At 43.0% G+C, this 15,541-nt stretch overlaps 1 protein-coding gene across 5 annotated transcripts in view; it reads right to left on the bottom strand.

Moving 5' to 3' along the window:
* Nucleotides 1-15,338, bottom strand: part of syt14a (synaptotagmin XIVa) — a 34,772-nt gene extending 19,434 nt beyond the window's left edge. For 4 of the 5 annotated variants that reach the window (XM_030117080.1, XM_030117081.1, XM_030117082.1 and 1 more), the window contains exons 1-3: nucleotides 15,305-15,326; nucleotides 7,042-7,089; nucleotides 1,284-1,436 (exon numbers count right to left, since the gene is read on the bottom strand). In XM_030117080.1, the coding sequence (XP_029972940.1) occupies nucleotides 1,284-1,436; nucleotides 7,042-7,089; nucleotides 15,305-15,317 (214 nt within the window). In that variant the 5' untranslated portion in view covers nucleotides 15,318-15,326. Of the gene's footprint in view, nucleotides 1-1,283; nucleotides 1,437-7,041; nucleotides 7,090-15,304 lie in introns of all 5 variants that reach the window. The other variant, XM_030117083.1, reaches the window with a different exon arrangement.
* Between the last annotated feature and the right edge of the window lie 203 nt (nucleotides 15,339-15,541).

Raw genomic sequence — 15,541 nt, 5'->3', positions numbered from 1 at the left:
TAACGGTCATCCCTCCGCAGGCTGAGAAAGGCCAGCGCCAGTGGAAAAGGGCTCCGTGCACAGGTCAGTGTTCATGCTGTCATCGGTGACTTTGGAGCGGCTTGACGACACGAGCTGGTGCTGAAACTGAAACACTGACTACGGTCCATCCTCTCAGTGAAGGGATGTTTTATCATATATATTTTATTGTGCTCTACTTTTCACAGCATATCATTGTGTAGTAATATCATATTTCATATGGAGTCAAGAAGAAATTACATCTTCACCTTCTCGCCAGTTAACAAATGTGGATGATGCACTCTTCTTCACCTTAATATCCACACATTCTCTGCTTTTATTTTCTTTTTCATCTGCTTTTAACTGTATCCTGCCTCATAAATCAGCAGATACTTTAGTGAACATTGACTCTGGCTTAGTTTGCTGGCTGATGAATTTTTTAGTGATGCTGCTTACCGGTTCCCCTCAAGGCTGTGTCCTCTCTGCTCTTTTATTCATTTCATACACGCAACCGAGCCAGAGTCATTATTATTACATTTGTCAACAACACAGCTATTTTCCACACAGAAGACACTGATCATGACCCCACATCACACAACTTCAGTCCGTCCTTCCTCTGCATGAATGTGCTTCAAATTGAATAAATGTCTTCTAACCAGGTCAAAAAGGATTTACAAAATTATAAGAACTCCGAAAATAACAAATCCTTGGAGCTAAATTACACTGCTGTATGAGAAAAAAAAGCAAATCAGAGCATGATATTTTTTTAAGGAAACTGAGGAACTTTATGTTGCCGGAATTTTTATGCGAATGTTTTATTACTGTTTTATCAAATCTCTCCTCAGTTTAGTTTTTCCCTTTGTCTAAAACAGACTGGACAGTGTAGGAAACAATAAGACAAATTCTTGTTTCAGCTCTATACTACATATAAACATGTCTTTTCACCTGTAATGAACCATTATGATGTTAAAAAAAAAAAAAAAAAAAAAAGAAATATCCACACAGGTGTCCAACACATTTTGCCGTGCATCAAAAAAACTAACAAAAAGTGATTTCTGATACATCAAATCAAGTTTGTATCAGTTCTTTCCACAAAGACAGATCTCTTCTAAGGTGAATATTTACATTCTGTCACTAAAACTCTGGGTTCAACCAACTGTGGCCGATTACACTGTGAAGAATAAACCTAAAACATGTAAAAAAAAATACAGATTTCAGATAATGCAGGTTATTTGCAGCACCAAACCAATCTAAGACCAGCACAAAGGGTGTAAACACGGACTCACCCTGAAGATCGGTGCTTTTCCTGAAGTCATCAAGGCACTGGAGGCTCCCTGCATTCTCAAGTGCCAACTTGTTGTTGAGGTACCAGAAGAGGAAGGTCATGAGGATGATGAAGAGCCCGATGGCTGTCAGAAACCCCAGCACCTCTGGAGAAACTGGGACACAAGAGATTCAGGTTAACGCTGCTGTTTGTTTGTCAAAGCAAATCATCAGAAAGGAGGATCGTTTTTGATGAATGAATACGGAAATGATTTGAGTCTCAAACGCTAAAGAAGGGTTTTTACTACTTCTCTGAAATGCTTTATCTGCCTGAACTATTCCTTAATCTTTGACAAACTGATATTTTATGACAAAAAATGATGAATAGAGCATGTTAATAACGTACCATCTGGGCTCTATTTCTCTAGATACCACCTTGCTGAGAGTTCTCAGTTTCATGATTTATGGCTCACACACACACATGCCTTAACATGCTGATGAGGCCTGTTGTTCACTGTTGTTTATTTATGTCTTGTCCTTTTAGCGCTTCCTATCTATACTAGAGCCATAACTTGATGAAGCGGAAAACCAACGCCTCTGAATCTGGTTCTACCGGAGGTCACAGTCTTCATGCTGTATTTGATCTTTCCACTGTGGTTGCAGATGCTGAGTAATTGTGTTTTTCTCTCCGTACGTGTTGTAACTAGTGGCAGACGGCCTAAAGTGACAAACAGGTTGATTAAGGGGAATGGGAGAGACGGTCAGAGCAGGTTGCACGGACGAAGTCGCACCACAACGGGGGCACAACTCGTTTGTTGCCATGGCAACAGGCTCAGGTGCAGCACGGCTTCAGACTGCGGACACACAGGAGTGTCTGATTACATTAGATGCGACTATAACTGGCACACGTCAGCAGACCCAAACCCTCCTGGGCTCGAGCATCGACACATACACAGGCGGGACCTCCACTGCCTCCGTGCTTCTGATGGATGAAAAACAAAGGACGCCCTTTCAGCGTCTACTCAGGGGCTGGAGGGCTGAGCAGGTGAGCCCACAGGGGACAGTCTAACAGCAACTAACAGGCTCACTGGTTGCTCCAAGAGGAACCCGAGCAACAATTAAAAACATAAAAAAAGCTCACATCTTGGTCCCCACCCACTGCAAGTCACCTCTTGACCCTCTTTCACATGGAGAGAGTAGAATATCTAGCTGAGAAGGATATTTTCGTTATGCCGTACAGACCTTTATTAAAGTTCAGCAGTCGAGCTTCTGTTCCGGAGCTCTGCAATTCACCTCCCACGCTACATTCCGCAAATTAATCTGACATTTGCTACAAGCCAAATGATTTGTTGTAATCAGAGGGAATAGATTAAGGCATCCACGTTGGGTCTGTTGGGGGTGCACAGTGCATCACATTTTCCAGCCAACAGAAGTAAATCAGGACTTCTGCAAAATCCATTACGAAGGAAAATAATAATAAAGCAAGAATGGTCAAGTAAAGATCACCCTAACTATACAGGAACAGAATATTTTATTAGCTTATAGATCTACTTGATTTAAGAAAGCATGGTTCATGTACAAATTAATCACCCAGAAAATCATCCGGTAGTGGAAACACAGTAATGGATACTGTTTCGTAGTTCCCCTGCATGGCAGAGGTGGTTTGTATTCACGAGGGAAGATGTGGGATGCAGTGGAGGATTCAGAAAAGCTCACATTATAACAGTACACACAGGAAAAGCACGAGGAAGAAACAGAAATCTGCCTTTTGCATTCTTATGTCAAGCTGTGAGCAGAAAGAGTGAAACCCAGAAAGTATCATAACAGTAATTACAAACTGATTAACAAACTGCTTGTTAACATCAACGTGTCATAAAATGATGGCGACCAATGGACTTGGTTGAAGATGTGAAGATGTTGATGCCACAGATCAGAGATCAGTCAGACCGGTTAGAGACGACAGAAAGTCGTGTATGTTGGAGATACACTAATCACTGAATTACAGGAACAGAGGTGAGATATATGAGAGTGCACGAGGAAAAGATGTGAAAGGTGTCTTTAGCGCGATTAGAGAGAGTTCATTATTCACGCTTCAAACGACGGCTGACCTCATTTGCCATGATGAATAAAGCTCGTACGCACAGGAATCTCTGTAAAGCTCATTTTGTACTACAGAACGCAACAACTGCCCTAATAGAAAAGGAGAAAAATGGGCTCGTTTGACAACAGAGTGGATCAGCTGCCACATTCTTTTTCCCACGAAAAAACAGGTGACTCCAAATTAAGGACTGAGACCGGTAGCTGGACTTTGAATACCAAAATGCATAGGAAATATTTGGATCTAAAGAAAATAAACATTGCTTCAAATTATTTGCCAAATAAATCCAAAGTGATGCATGATATCAACATCCTGTCATTAGTTTTATCAAACAATGGCGCTGTTACATATGAGCAGCCAGACTCACTCACTCACACCTCAAGAATAAGAAAAAACTGTTACATAACATAACCGACTGCACTCTGGTTTCTCTTGTTTTCTTTGACTCCCTAGCCTACAAATGCGCACGTGCCAGAAACAAAGGTGGCAGATTTTTTTAGGGGGGGATAACTGTTTGTTCTCTCTGGCTGAAATGAGTTTAGATTACTGTTGCTGGCCCACGATGTTTGGTCACATGGCGACGTGGGAGCAGGAGGCGTTATCCCATGGGAATGCCTGTCTGCTCACACTGTACCAGCTTCCTACTGTTGACTGAATTATTCACAGCACAGATGGAGCAGGAGGGCTCCTGCGCCGTACAATTCCCAGACTGGCTTAAACAGGGAAAAGAATCTAAATTCCCAAACAACAACACATTTTCACAGTTTACTTTGGGCTTCCCGATTTAAGACAACAATATTTTTATTTGACTCAAACAACAAACCCCTCATTTGGGATGTATTCTCAGATTTATTCCCCCCCCCCCCCAAAAAAAAAATGAATGTTCTTTTCCTAAAATCAGGATTTCTGAAAGAGAGACTGCAACACCGGTGCCGTGATGCAGTGTGGGTGCTGCGTGGTATGAGCTGCCTCACATAATTTCTCATTTTCCTGGTTGACACACTTCACCAAAATCAGCTGCACTCCATTAAAATACTGAGAATAGCCCTTAGATAACATGTGTGGGACTAACTGGTGAGTCACACAGCCACCAAACAAAAGCAGACTTTTGTTACACAAGAAGCGCCGAGAACAATGAGGTGGGAAAGCAAGTTATAAAATGCACCAGACACCTTTGTGCAAATCAGTTTCTTTAAAATGTGTGTCTAAAGTCAAGTGCGAGACAGAATCAAACAGTGGATATATTTGGACTTCACAGGAGCTTTATAACTCAAAGACCGAAGAGACTTTTTTCTTCTTTTTTTGAGATGATTACAGATTAATAGCATCGCAGTGAAATGAGTATAAGGCAGCAGCAAGAGAGCTATTTTTTATCCCTGCAAACGGATGGAGAGGTGCTCGGACTTGACGAGGCAGCAGGAGCATGAATTATGGAGCTCACACCCGCGCAGGGAGCAAAACGAAAATTCAAAGGCAAACTCAGGAAATGGTCTGCAGATATCCTTAAATTGAATGAAGAATGGACTGGGCAAACGTCACAGGGACACCAAGAGAGCCTCCTAAAAGCCAAAAAAGCTATCTAATACTGGATTGCAATGTGGTGATTTAAAGTTTAATGTTCTGCTGCTGTTCTGATGTTAATGTATGATCACTGGTGTAACAGTCTGGTTCTCCAGAATCAAGAGAAAGTCCCTCAAATGCAATCAAGATCTTTCCTTGGGTACAAATTCACAATGTCAGGATGACTCTGTGAAGCTAGAAAGATTGTAGAAAAGAACAGCACTGATGGAGAAACCCTGGGACGACAATAATAACTGAAGATAAGAAGCTGAAGATTCAGTAATCACAGCTTTCAATACAACATTAGATCCTTAATTATGACATTTCTTTAAACAATGACAACAATGGCAGCTCCTGCTGGCACATTGTGCTCAATACCCGAGAGATATTTTCAATTTATCCAGCTGTTGTGTGTATTTAGACACGACAGTCATGCTAGCTGAAGCTTGTTCCTTTATCAGACCTGATGGGACTCTCAGTATTGTGAGTCCTTGTACTGAACACAATCTGACCAACTCTGAAAATCTCACACGAAGCTTGTGACGAGCTGATCGGCAAAAAGTTCTTAAAACTTTGCTTGCCAAAACGTTTTTTTTTTCCTCCATAAAAATCCTTGGAGTCAGTGTTCCTGTCAGCAGTTCTGCTTCAATGCCAAGATTTCGAACATTCAGGACACACTGCAATGCAATAACTACATCTCCCACGGTGCTAAGGGACACTTAGAGAAACTGCCCGAGGAGGAGCGACTGAACCTTTCTCGGGAAAAAGACACCCGGGCATCTTGGCAAACTCCGGTACCATAGCAACCCAACTCGGTGCCAAAGTGAGGAAACCGTGCCGCGCACACACTGTCTTGATACTTGTGCATCATTGTCACGGCTGACAGAGAAACACTTGTTGTTTGTGTCTCTCAGTTTTTATGTGAACATAGAAACAGTTGCCACGTTCAGTGTCAGGAAGCGAAAAAAAGAAAAAAAAAGAAAACCCACCTAAAAACCTCAAACACTCCCACACAGTCAGCCTAGAAGCACTCTCTGTACGCCCATGCACACTCCCACACACGGTCAGACCACTCTGAAGCACAGCTCAGAGCCACAAACACACACCACATGTGTACACCTCTGGACTCCATCTCCCACAATCGCAATAAAGAAAATAAAACAAAAACAAATGGAGAAACCCAAATTATAAAATCCTCATAAACACAAGCAGGCCACTTGACTGGCTCAAACGCAGCGATGAGAACCCTTTGAAAGCACTCGGCATAATGAACGGAGCCATCTCGGTGATTTTAAACACGTCGCGGGGAAGAGGAGAGCGCTTAAAGACTGACTAAACATACAAGATGACAATTATTCCAACCGGTGTGATGTTCTCATCAAAACCTTGTTTGCCTGGAGTTAATCAGCTGGAGCTACATCGTGTCATTTCCACGCATTCTCCCTCCAGCCACATGAAACTGAAAATCCTATCTAATCACTCCTCAGACGCAGCAAGTGGTTCAACATGCTTTTGAATCATCTTATCATAAACGACGTGCATATGTATTACCGTTCACAGCAGAGTGTTTCAGTCATTCCCAGCAGGCATTCTTTACTTGACTGAAAGCATATATCAGTGGTTAATTGATTGACTGATTGATCAAGGTGGAAAGCTGAAGCCTACAAACACTAAACTCAGGTTTTTGTGATGTTAATTTGTTTCTTAGCAAATTATATATTCCTGCATTTAAATATAAAGACTTTGTTTTGTCTGTTTCCTTTCTGAGTTTGCTCAAACAACATGCCCACTGCCGGTTTCTCTCTTCCTCTTTGTGCTCTCAGTGAGCCAAGTACAACAGTTGCTTGAAAGTTTGTGATTTTTCAAAAAAAATAACACAAATCTCTTTTTGATAGATAGATAGAAAATAGTTTAATATTCACAGAAGTAACAAATGCAAGTGGCGATCACGGAAGATGAACAAAGACTAACTCAAAGGACGTAATCCAACCACAGTGACAGCAGGACGACCATGAACAGAAACACAGCGGGGGAAAGGGGAACATGAATGGGCTGTGATGGTGGGGCGGGAGGTGAAGTTCAGAGGTCAAAGGTCGACCTCTCAGAGCTGTGACCTGCCCTACCTTTTCTGACGCAGACCAGCTCATGTACTCCACAGTTCCGCTCGCCACCTGGAAAGACAATGCAGGTTCAATGAGCCGCGCTGTGATGGAAGGAACAAGGGACCCAACGTCATGAGGGCACACTGAGACACGACACACTCCCGGGGAGGGACGGGGACGGGGACGACATGGATAGAAGACGCTGACAGACACTGGGCGGTCACGGTCTGGTGTGGGTGTTCAGAGCTCAAGCTGCTTCAGTTGAAAATAAACTCTCTGCTGCAAGTGTCGCACTTACTTCACCGCAAAGATGTCAAGACTCAGTCTGTCCATGACAACTGCTGCACAAAGCATGGTTTTTTTCTTTTTTTTCCAGCTTCAGCAAGGCGCTGACAGGCAACAACTTGGGAAGCACAGTTTTGTTGTGTATGATAAATAAGATCAGCTATAGCTTTATCAGAAGCTGGTGTTGGTGTGCGCCTCATCCAGCTTCATCTGTGATTTCTGCAAGCAGAGAAACATTCAAAAAAAGACTATTTCGTTTTTTACAAAGACTGAGTTGGACGCTTGCGTTGACATTTCAGAAGTTCACGTCGTCTGAGGATTGTAGTTTTTCACAAGACCGATTCAATGAACACTGATAACACAATAGCACTTTGTGTGACTGATTGTGTATTATTCACTCCCATATGAAGGTTTAGATCCTACTCTTTTTACACAATGAATCAACTCGTGGGCTTGCTATAACGTAGATAAAGATGTTATCCTTACTTATGGCCCAACTGTGGATGACAACAGGTGTGTACCCATTTTCACTGCATTTTTTGGCAACAACTCACTGTTGCATAACAATTGGATATGATGGTTACATAAAAACATTCAGTGATCCATTCAGCCAGACCCTGCCGCTGTTTCAGGTTATTATCAACCCAATGAGCCTCTCTGGGAAAAAAAAAAAAAAAAAAAAAAAAAGGAGAAGAAGTAAAGCTGGGAACACAAAAGCAAACAGACACAAAGAGGGCATTATTGTAAATCAGAGTGTGATATTATCACCACAAGACTTGAATGACGGTGCCAGAGGAAAGTTATTGAATTGCCAAAGTGGATGAGATTGCTGGAGCCAACATGGTCTGGAGGCAACGAGCCTCAATCTGCAGCTCCTCTGAGGAGCAGTAAAGTTTATCATAAAACGAATGTTGAGACTGCTAAGAGTTAAAACGTGTTATATAAGTAATTATCATTAACAGTGCGGCTTGTGGGCTCAGCAGCGAGCGAGAAAGCCAGCATCCATATATCATGAGCTACATGCGGGAGGTGGACAGCATTCAGCCTGGACTTTCTGCAGCAGTCGGGCTCGCAGACTGTGACTGTAATTCTGAGCTCTTTAGTCACACTTGTGCAGACCTCCCAGTCTCCGAGCGGAGCGCCTGCCTCTGGGGTTGCCTACAGGTCTGACTGCAGTCTGCCGTGACACCTGAAGGATTACTGCACATCTGAAAAAATAAAAAGGCTGAAAGCACTGAAATAACAGCAAAACTGTAATGTGACTCCCTGCTTTCAGTCATTTTACATGCAGCACAGCCTTTCAAATGGCCATGGTAAGAGAAACATATTTCGAGAAATCAACATGCTTTTACTTTGAAAAACAGAACCTATAGGATAGGAAAAGGAAAAATCGAGACATAAAATGGCAAGTTTAAAAGGACATTAGGAAACTTGTCACATGAAATGTAAAATTTTCTAAGACAATGTGAAGATTATGACAGCTACGATATCAATATTTACAAAAGTAGCATGAAAGACAACGGCAAAATGATCAATACATGGCCTGACATATAGAGCAAAATGCAAACTTTGGTCAAATATATAAACTACATGTACAATACATACCAAAAAAAATAGAAAATTGTCCAAAATTTGCCAGATTTATAAAGCTACATCATTTATGATAAAATATTAAACCTGTCAGATAAAATATCAAGATTGAGGATGAAATGAGCACTAAAAAAATAATATGAACCAATCACTGCACAGAGAGCAGAAAAGAAAGAAGAAAAAAATACTACCAGTGTGTTTATTTACTTCCACAGGATAAACTGTTAAAACAGTGAGACCTGAACCGGTGTGCGACTGATAGTTGCTGCATGTAAACACAGCCGCTTCAGCTAGTTGTGCTTCTACACGACGAGACTTGTCTGCAAGTCCCTCCTGCCAAGCGAGGAGCCGAGAGCCCGTCCACGCCGCGGTCCAGCAGATCGATACGGCAGCTGTGTGTGGGAGGAAGCTCCCCGTGCGCTCTCGCTCCAGCCTTCATTCCACACACGCACACACACACACACACACACACACAGAAGCATGCAGGCACACACACACACACACACACAGTGCGCGTCAAAAATAACATTTCCTTGCATGTGCTCCAGAATACGGTACACGGTGCTCATTTCCCACCGTTCACACAAGTGTGTGTGCAGACTGCCGTAAGAAAATGCTCCTGTTTGCACTGCTGTGCAGCTGGACTCGACAACTCGTGTCTCACAACAGGTTGACTTGTCAAGACAAAGAATGAAGCGCTCCAACAACTAATTTCTCAGTTCAACGAAAATTTGAAGGGGAAATCAGAGAATGCGTGCGGTCTGCAGTGATGTTTAGTTAGACAAAATACAGTTCAGCAGCAAAAAGTGAAAAAAGTGCATATTTACATACTCTCAAAATCCAGTTATCAGATTTTAGGACCAACTTAAAGGGACTACCTGGACTTCCAAGGTTGTGCTTCTCGCCTGTGATTTCACAAGAGGAGACAGCCTCTCTAACAAACTAAATCAAGCAGTGTGTCTGCTCGCAGTGTTGCACTTCGTGCCGGCTGACGATGTTTTCAAGGCGTTGTGCTAGATCTCTGTTACCTGCCCGCTCTAATCAGGCCAGGAGGCGGGCGAGCGGGGTCAGGAGCGATTGAGATGGATGGGCCGAGGCCGTGGCACAGTTATTTTGGCTGAAGAAGAGGATATGACGGAGAAACTGACTTATCTGAGGCCAGAGGCAAAGAGGACGCTGTTACACAAAGTAACTCTGGGAAGCAAAGTGTTTTTGTTCCTGATATATCAAACTAGAAATACCTTTAGTGACACTACAAGCAAAACATGTTAATAATTACTTTATCTATGGCATTTGATATCTTCACCACACTGACAACAGCATAGCATGTTTCCCTCATATGTTGCAGGACTAATTAACATCTGCAGATCATTTATGAGACACGTTTCTTGTCAGTATCCATTAACATGAAAACTCTGGTATTGAAGCTGGCAGAGGGAAGGACTCTGCTGCATCAGGTTTCTCACGAAACACATCGTAATGCCAATGAGGGAGCGACAAAATAAGCTCCAGCTAAGCCAATTAGCTCCTGGAGGATACGGCACATCAAAGATTAGCCAGCTTACTCCGCTGAGTTTGACATTGGTGAAGGAGCAACAGTTTCCTCCAGACTGTGTGCAATGTGATCTGTTGCGCCGGCTTTTCTTGTCTGAGTGAAGTTCCTGCTCACCGCTGCTCTATATTACAAGTGCAATCCATAGCCCCGGGCCATAGAAACACTCTTTCCAAAATAGTGCAGCTGATATCTTATTTTTAGAACGGCTGAAGCCAGGTACCCCTGATTTAGTGAGTGCCTTCAATTCCCTGCGCTCACAAAGCAGTGATAGATTGAGTCTGCAGTGGAAACAGGATATAGCGTTAAAAATTTCTAGGAAAACAGTTTTGTTTTAGGATATCATTCGATATCTCAGACAGACATTTGTCTGTCATTGTCAGAATTCTTGTATTAACACTCTGAGGGATGGAAGATTCTTTTCCAAATATCCGTAGTTGGTTTTGTGTCCGCGTCAGAGCCGATCAATAAGACTCCAGCACAAACTCATCTCAGTAACAAAGCCCCCGCCTCATCCGCAGCAGGCAATAAATCCTGAAAAGACAGAAAAATCTAATGCACAGCAAAACTATTGTTTACGATGAGTCAGTGCCGTCGACGTGCGATCCATCCTGGCGCGCTAGCGGTGCCCATGCTTTGACAGAGCTGTGTGATGCTGTTTGTGGGCGAGGCCGGAGTAAAAACCAAGAAGCACATGCTCATTAAAACCCTCCGCAGATCAAACCTCCGAGGCCCTGCAGCTGAAATATCTGGGAGTGGTCCTCCGAGGAACATTAGCAGTTCAACTTTAAAGAGCGAGGCTGGCCTGCACAATTCATTAAGGCATCATGTGCGCCAATACACACTGTTCTCCATCATGAAGTAATCCCAAAAGCCACAGGCAGTTCTCTCTCGACTCTTTAGCCTAATGCCGTAATGCATTCATCTTCTATAGGGCTTTATCTAACCAGGGGTCACACAGTGCTGGAACACCGTCCACTATGAGCAAAGCCTGCATGAGTTACCAACCCATCGCAGACTCTACTGTCATTTTTATTGTAGAATCTAAAGCAGCATGTATTTGGTCAACATTGTGTTATTGTGTAGTGTTCCTAGCCTAGTCTGCTTTTTGAAGACAGTATAGTTTACTTATGATTACTCGTATATTTCACTCGTATCGAAGCGCTCTTGGGTTTCTCACAACGTGCAACTCGTATCACGCAATGTTTTATGAAAAATGTTAATTGGAGCAGCTTTCATAACAGACGTCACAAATCAAACGGACCACATCGCAGTGGAGCACCATGGCCACTCCTTCGGTTTAACTCGCCGAGATCTGCGGGTTTGATCGATGGCATGGAAGACAAATCAGTTTTACACTGAATGTGATGTATCGCTGTGTTCCAGCTACACTGCCTCCCAGCTCACATTAGCTTGAATGGTCGGCAGACGTATTGGCTGTTATCGCCTCATATCCTGTTTCCCTCTCTCCAAAGCAAACAGCGTCGAGCCAGGAAACACAAAAGAAAAGGTGAGAACGAAGAGCCCTCAGTGGAACAGTTCACAGGAAATTATAGTCGTGTTTAGAAAGAACCAGGATGCTCGGTCACATCAGACAACTTATATGAGTGTTATATATTTCTAATTGGAACGAAAAACTAAACAAAGGCAGCAGGAGAGGGAAGACTTGGCAGGAAGAGTGTCTCTATGGACGTGATATTCAACCAAGTGAAATCTCCACAGCGCCACACATCCCAGCCTGCCTGTTCAGTATTCAACAAGAACCTCACACACTAAATCACCGAGAAGACCAGAGACGGACCGAGATGTTTGAAGGCAGTCGATCTGTGTCCTGCCCGTCGTGAAAGCTGCTGTATGAAGCTCGCAGAAAAAAAGAACAGATTTAAAGCATTAAAAAAACTCCTTCTAGAAACCCACTCGGTCTCAGTTCAGTTCCTCAGCTGGAGTCTGTGAAGTCAGTCAGACAAGCGCAGTCGAGACGACTTCACCATGTTTGGTATTTAAAGCAGCACCTTGATAACGGTGCTTTAAGACGCTCAATTAAAAATGCATTAGCAACATAAACAGACTTGATCACACAAGTTATAGTCATCAAATACATTAATGGACTCTAAAGTGGGAGCTTTATCCACAATAACTCTAATTCGAGAGTTTAGAAGAGGAGACGTAACACCAGCTCATTGAAAGTTACTGCAACTTGTACTGCAGACTTTATTCTGTTTTTACAAGCGTACCATTTCCTGTGTACTTTTTCCAGGTCAAAATGTGGAATAACTTGTCGTCACCCAGCACCACGAGTGCTCCCCGTGGCCGTCGGGTGGGTCCTCTGGGTGCTGCAGGTGTCAGTCAGCCCTGCAGCTGCTGCAGTAAATCCCGACGGGGCCGGGCAGCTCCAGTAAAACACGGCTGACAGGAGCCGCTGCCATCGCAGCCTTTCCAGGGAACTGCACTCTGCTGACTAATGCGGTGGGGCAAGCCGAGGCTGGGACGGCGGGCCGCAGAGAGCCCCAGTCCAGGCGGGGCTGTCTGATGAACGGAGGAGGAAATATGAGGCCACTGTCTACTTTCTGTCTACCTTCTCTGGTGTGTCTGGTCATATCTGTGGTTATGTAACTCTTCCTGCTTTGGTTTCCAGCTCACACTTTGGAGGCTTTCCTGTGCAAAGCTCAGTTCTTCGTTTTCCACCCATAGTTCAGAACCATGAACCATGACATGCATTATGGTAGTTTGTTTTTTTTTTTTTCCTTTCTGTTTGGTTTGTCTTAAATTTCAGTTGATTTTGGAACAGTTTTGGTCTTTTTTTTGGTTTCATTTGTGGATCACAGTGTGGCAGCTTGCCGCTACACTAGCATCCACATTAATGTAACAGGAAGCTGCAGACACACACAGACACAAGGAGAGCAAACTACATTTTTGCTACACATGTACTCAATGTAGCTTTTGAGCTGGAAGAGTTTTTTTTTTTTACCCTGTGAGATAAGAGTACAACCTACTTTACACCACATGAACCAGAATACAAACTTCTGAATCCTTACTCTTCTGCCTCACTTCAATATGAATTCAGTTCATATTTTTAGTTTAGTTCAGCATTTCGTCAAAATTTTTGTCTCATTTGTGTTTTAATTAATATCATTGGCACACTTGCCATTCATCTCTGGAGTTAAGAAAACAGACTTGTCCATTAGAATAAATCAAATCTTTATACATTGTGTCATGAGTATGCGCTACAAAAATATCAGAACAATATCTCTTTGTGGTCATTCGCTGCTGTGTCTTTGTTTGAAGGTTTTTGTCAGTGAGTGTGAAGAAACTGCGAGTCCTGTCCCTCAGGTCATGATTTCTTTTTCTCTTCAACAATCAATACCCATAAATGTGATAAACACAGTGGAAAACTCCCATTCCTTCATAAAAAGAGAACGCTTAGACCATTTTTGAATCCCTCAATGCAGAAAAACACACAAACACAGAAGTGAGCTCCACTTTTTACCCATAAATCTGTTTTTAGATTCTTGTTCATGCTCAAAGACAAACTCTGCTGACCTCCATATGCCTCGTCCTATATTTTGTTCTGATTTTTTTTCCACAACTGATCAAGCCCCATGCTTGCAGTGTCTCATCCTGGTGCTGCACGGAGAGAAGAAGCTCCTTTTTCTCTTTGAAGATCATAAACTTTCGGAATACAAAACACCTGAAATGTATATCAACCACAACAATAATCTACCTCCTAATGTGTGGCTATGCTAAAATGTAATGCGCCTCTAATTCAATAAAGATGATTGCATTGTTTGGTCATGGGGCTTTGTAATGTCACAGCTCATTCAACACCTCTATGCTAATAAACATGTAAAGAGGAGTGCGTGAAATTGCTGTGGACGTGTGGATTCAGCTGCAGCAACACATTGTAAAGGGCTAAACTGAAACAATGAAGTTAAAAAATGAACACACAATGTAAACTATCACACAACATAACACGTCATCACTAGATACAGCCAATTCCTTCCTTAAAGGTCACAATCATGAATGAGGAAAAACGCCAACATATTAACAGGATGTGGACATTATTGCAATTTATGATATTGAATTTATTTTAGAGATTGAAATTACTTCAGACATGTGGGATATTTCCAAATTCAATCCAGATCAGCTGTATAATACTGTCCATAAGTGGATGACATTGTTGAGAGCTTTCCTCTCTGATTATAAATGACATAAATGATAGCTCCCACTCTGCGTTATTACAGAAAGGTCACTGATCACGTCCTCCATACACCGACATCTGATGATCCAACTGCGAGCAGAGCAACCAAAGTGGCCACAAAGCTGCTTACAACCTGCCCGGTTACATAATACCGGAGAGGTGTGGAGCAGCAGGAGCTCCACAAAACAAACCGGGAGGGAAGAAGAAACTGTTTTCAACTGAGACAAAGTGAGGGAGAGGAGGAAACTCAAGTCAGGTTCAAGTTAGAAACTATGTCCGAGCCGGAGACAGCAGGAGCAAATCAGTAGAACCACCCGCGGAGAGGCAGCCCCGCTCCGGCCAGGCTGCAGCGGAGCTGTCCTTTCAGCACCACCGCCGCCGCCTCCCCTCCGCTCCGCTCCCCGCTCCCCCGGCACCCGGAGCCGGGGAGAAGCCCTCCTGTCTCCGGTTACTCTGTCACCCGGAGCCCCGATAATTCCACTTTCAGCGCTTCACAACCAAAGAAAAAAAAAAAAAAACCCAGAGGAAGACACTCTCACTACCGCAGCCTGAGGACTTTTTTTTTCTTTTTTTTTTAACGACCCATTCAAGCAATGACAGGTTTTATTTCCTACTGGAGGTAATTAAAGAGAGAGGAGAGAAATTATTGGCCTACTTACCATCAATCGCCATGATGTTCTGTTTTGGCTGCAACCAAAGTGGGCGGTAAAGAAGGGGGAACAGTCCAACGGAGCCGGAAGGAGGGGGAGACGGCGGGGTGGTACAGTCCACTCCAGGCGAAGTTTTAACCAATTATTATTATTATTATTATTATTATTATTATTATTATTATTATTATTATTATTATTTCCTCTACCGTAACTATGTTGTATTTTTGGCAATTTTCATGAAGATTT

This window comes from Salarias fasciatus, chromosome 19, assembly GCF_902148845.1.
Source record: "Salarias fasciatus chromosome 19, fSalaFa1.1, whole genome shotgun sequence".
Lineage (NCBI taxonomy): Eukaryota > Metazoa > Chordata > Actinopteri > Blenniiformes > Blenniidae > Salarias > Salarias fasciatus.
The sequence above is the reverse complement of the archived record's forward strand: the minus strand, read 5'-3'. Positions and strand labels throughout refer to the sequence as shown.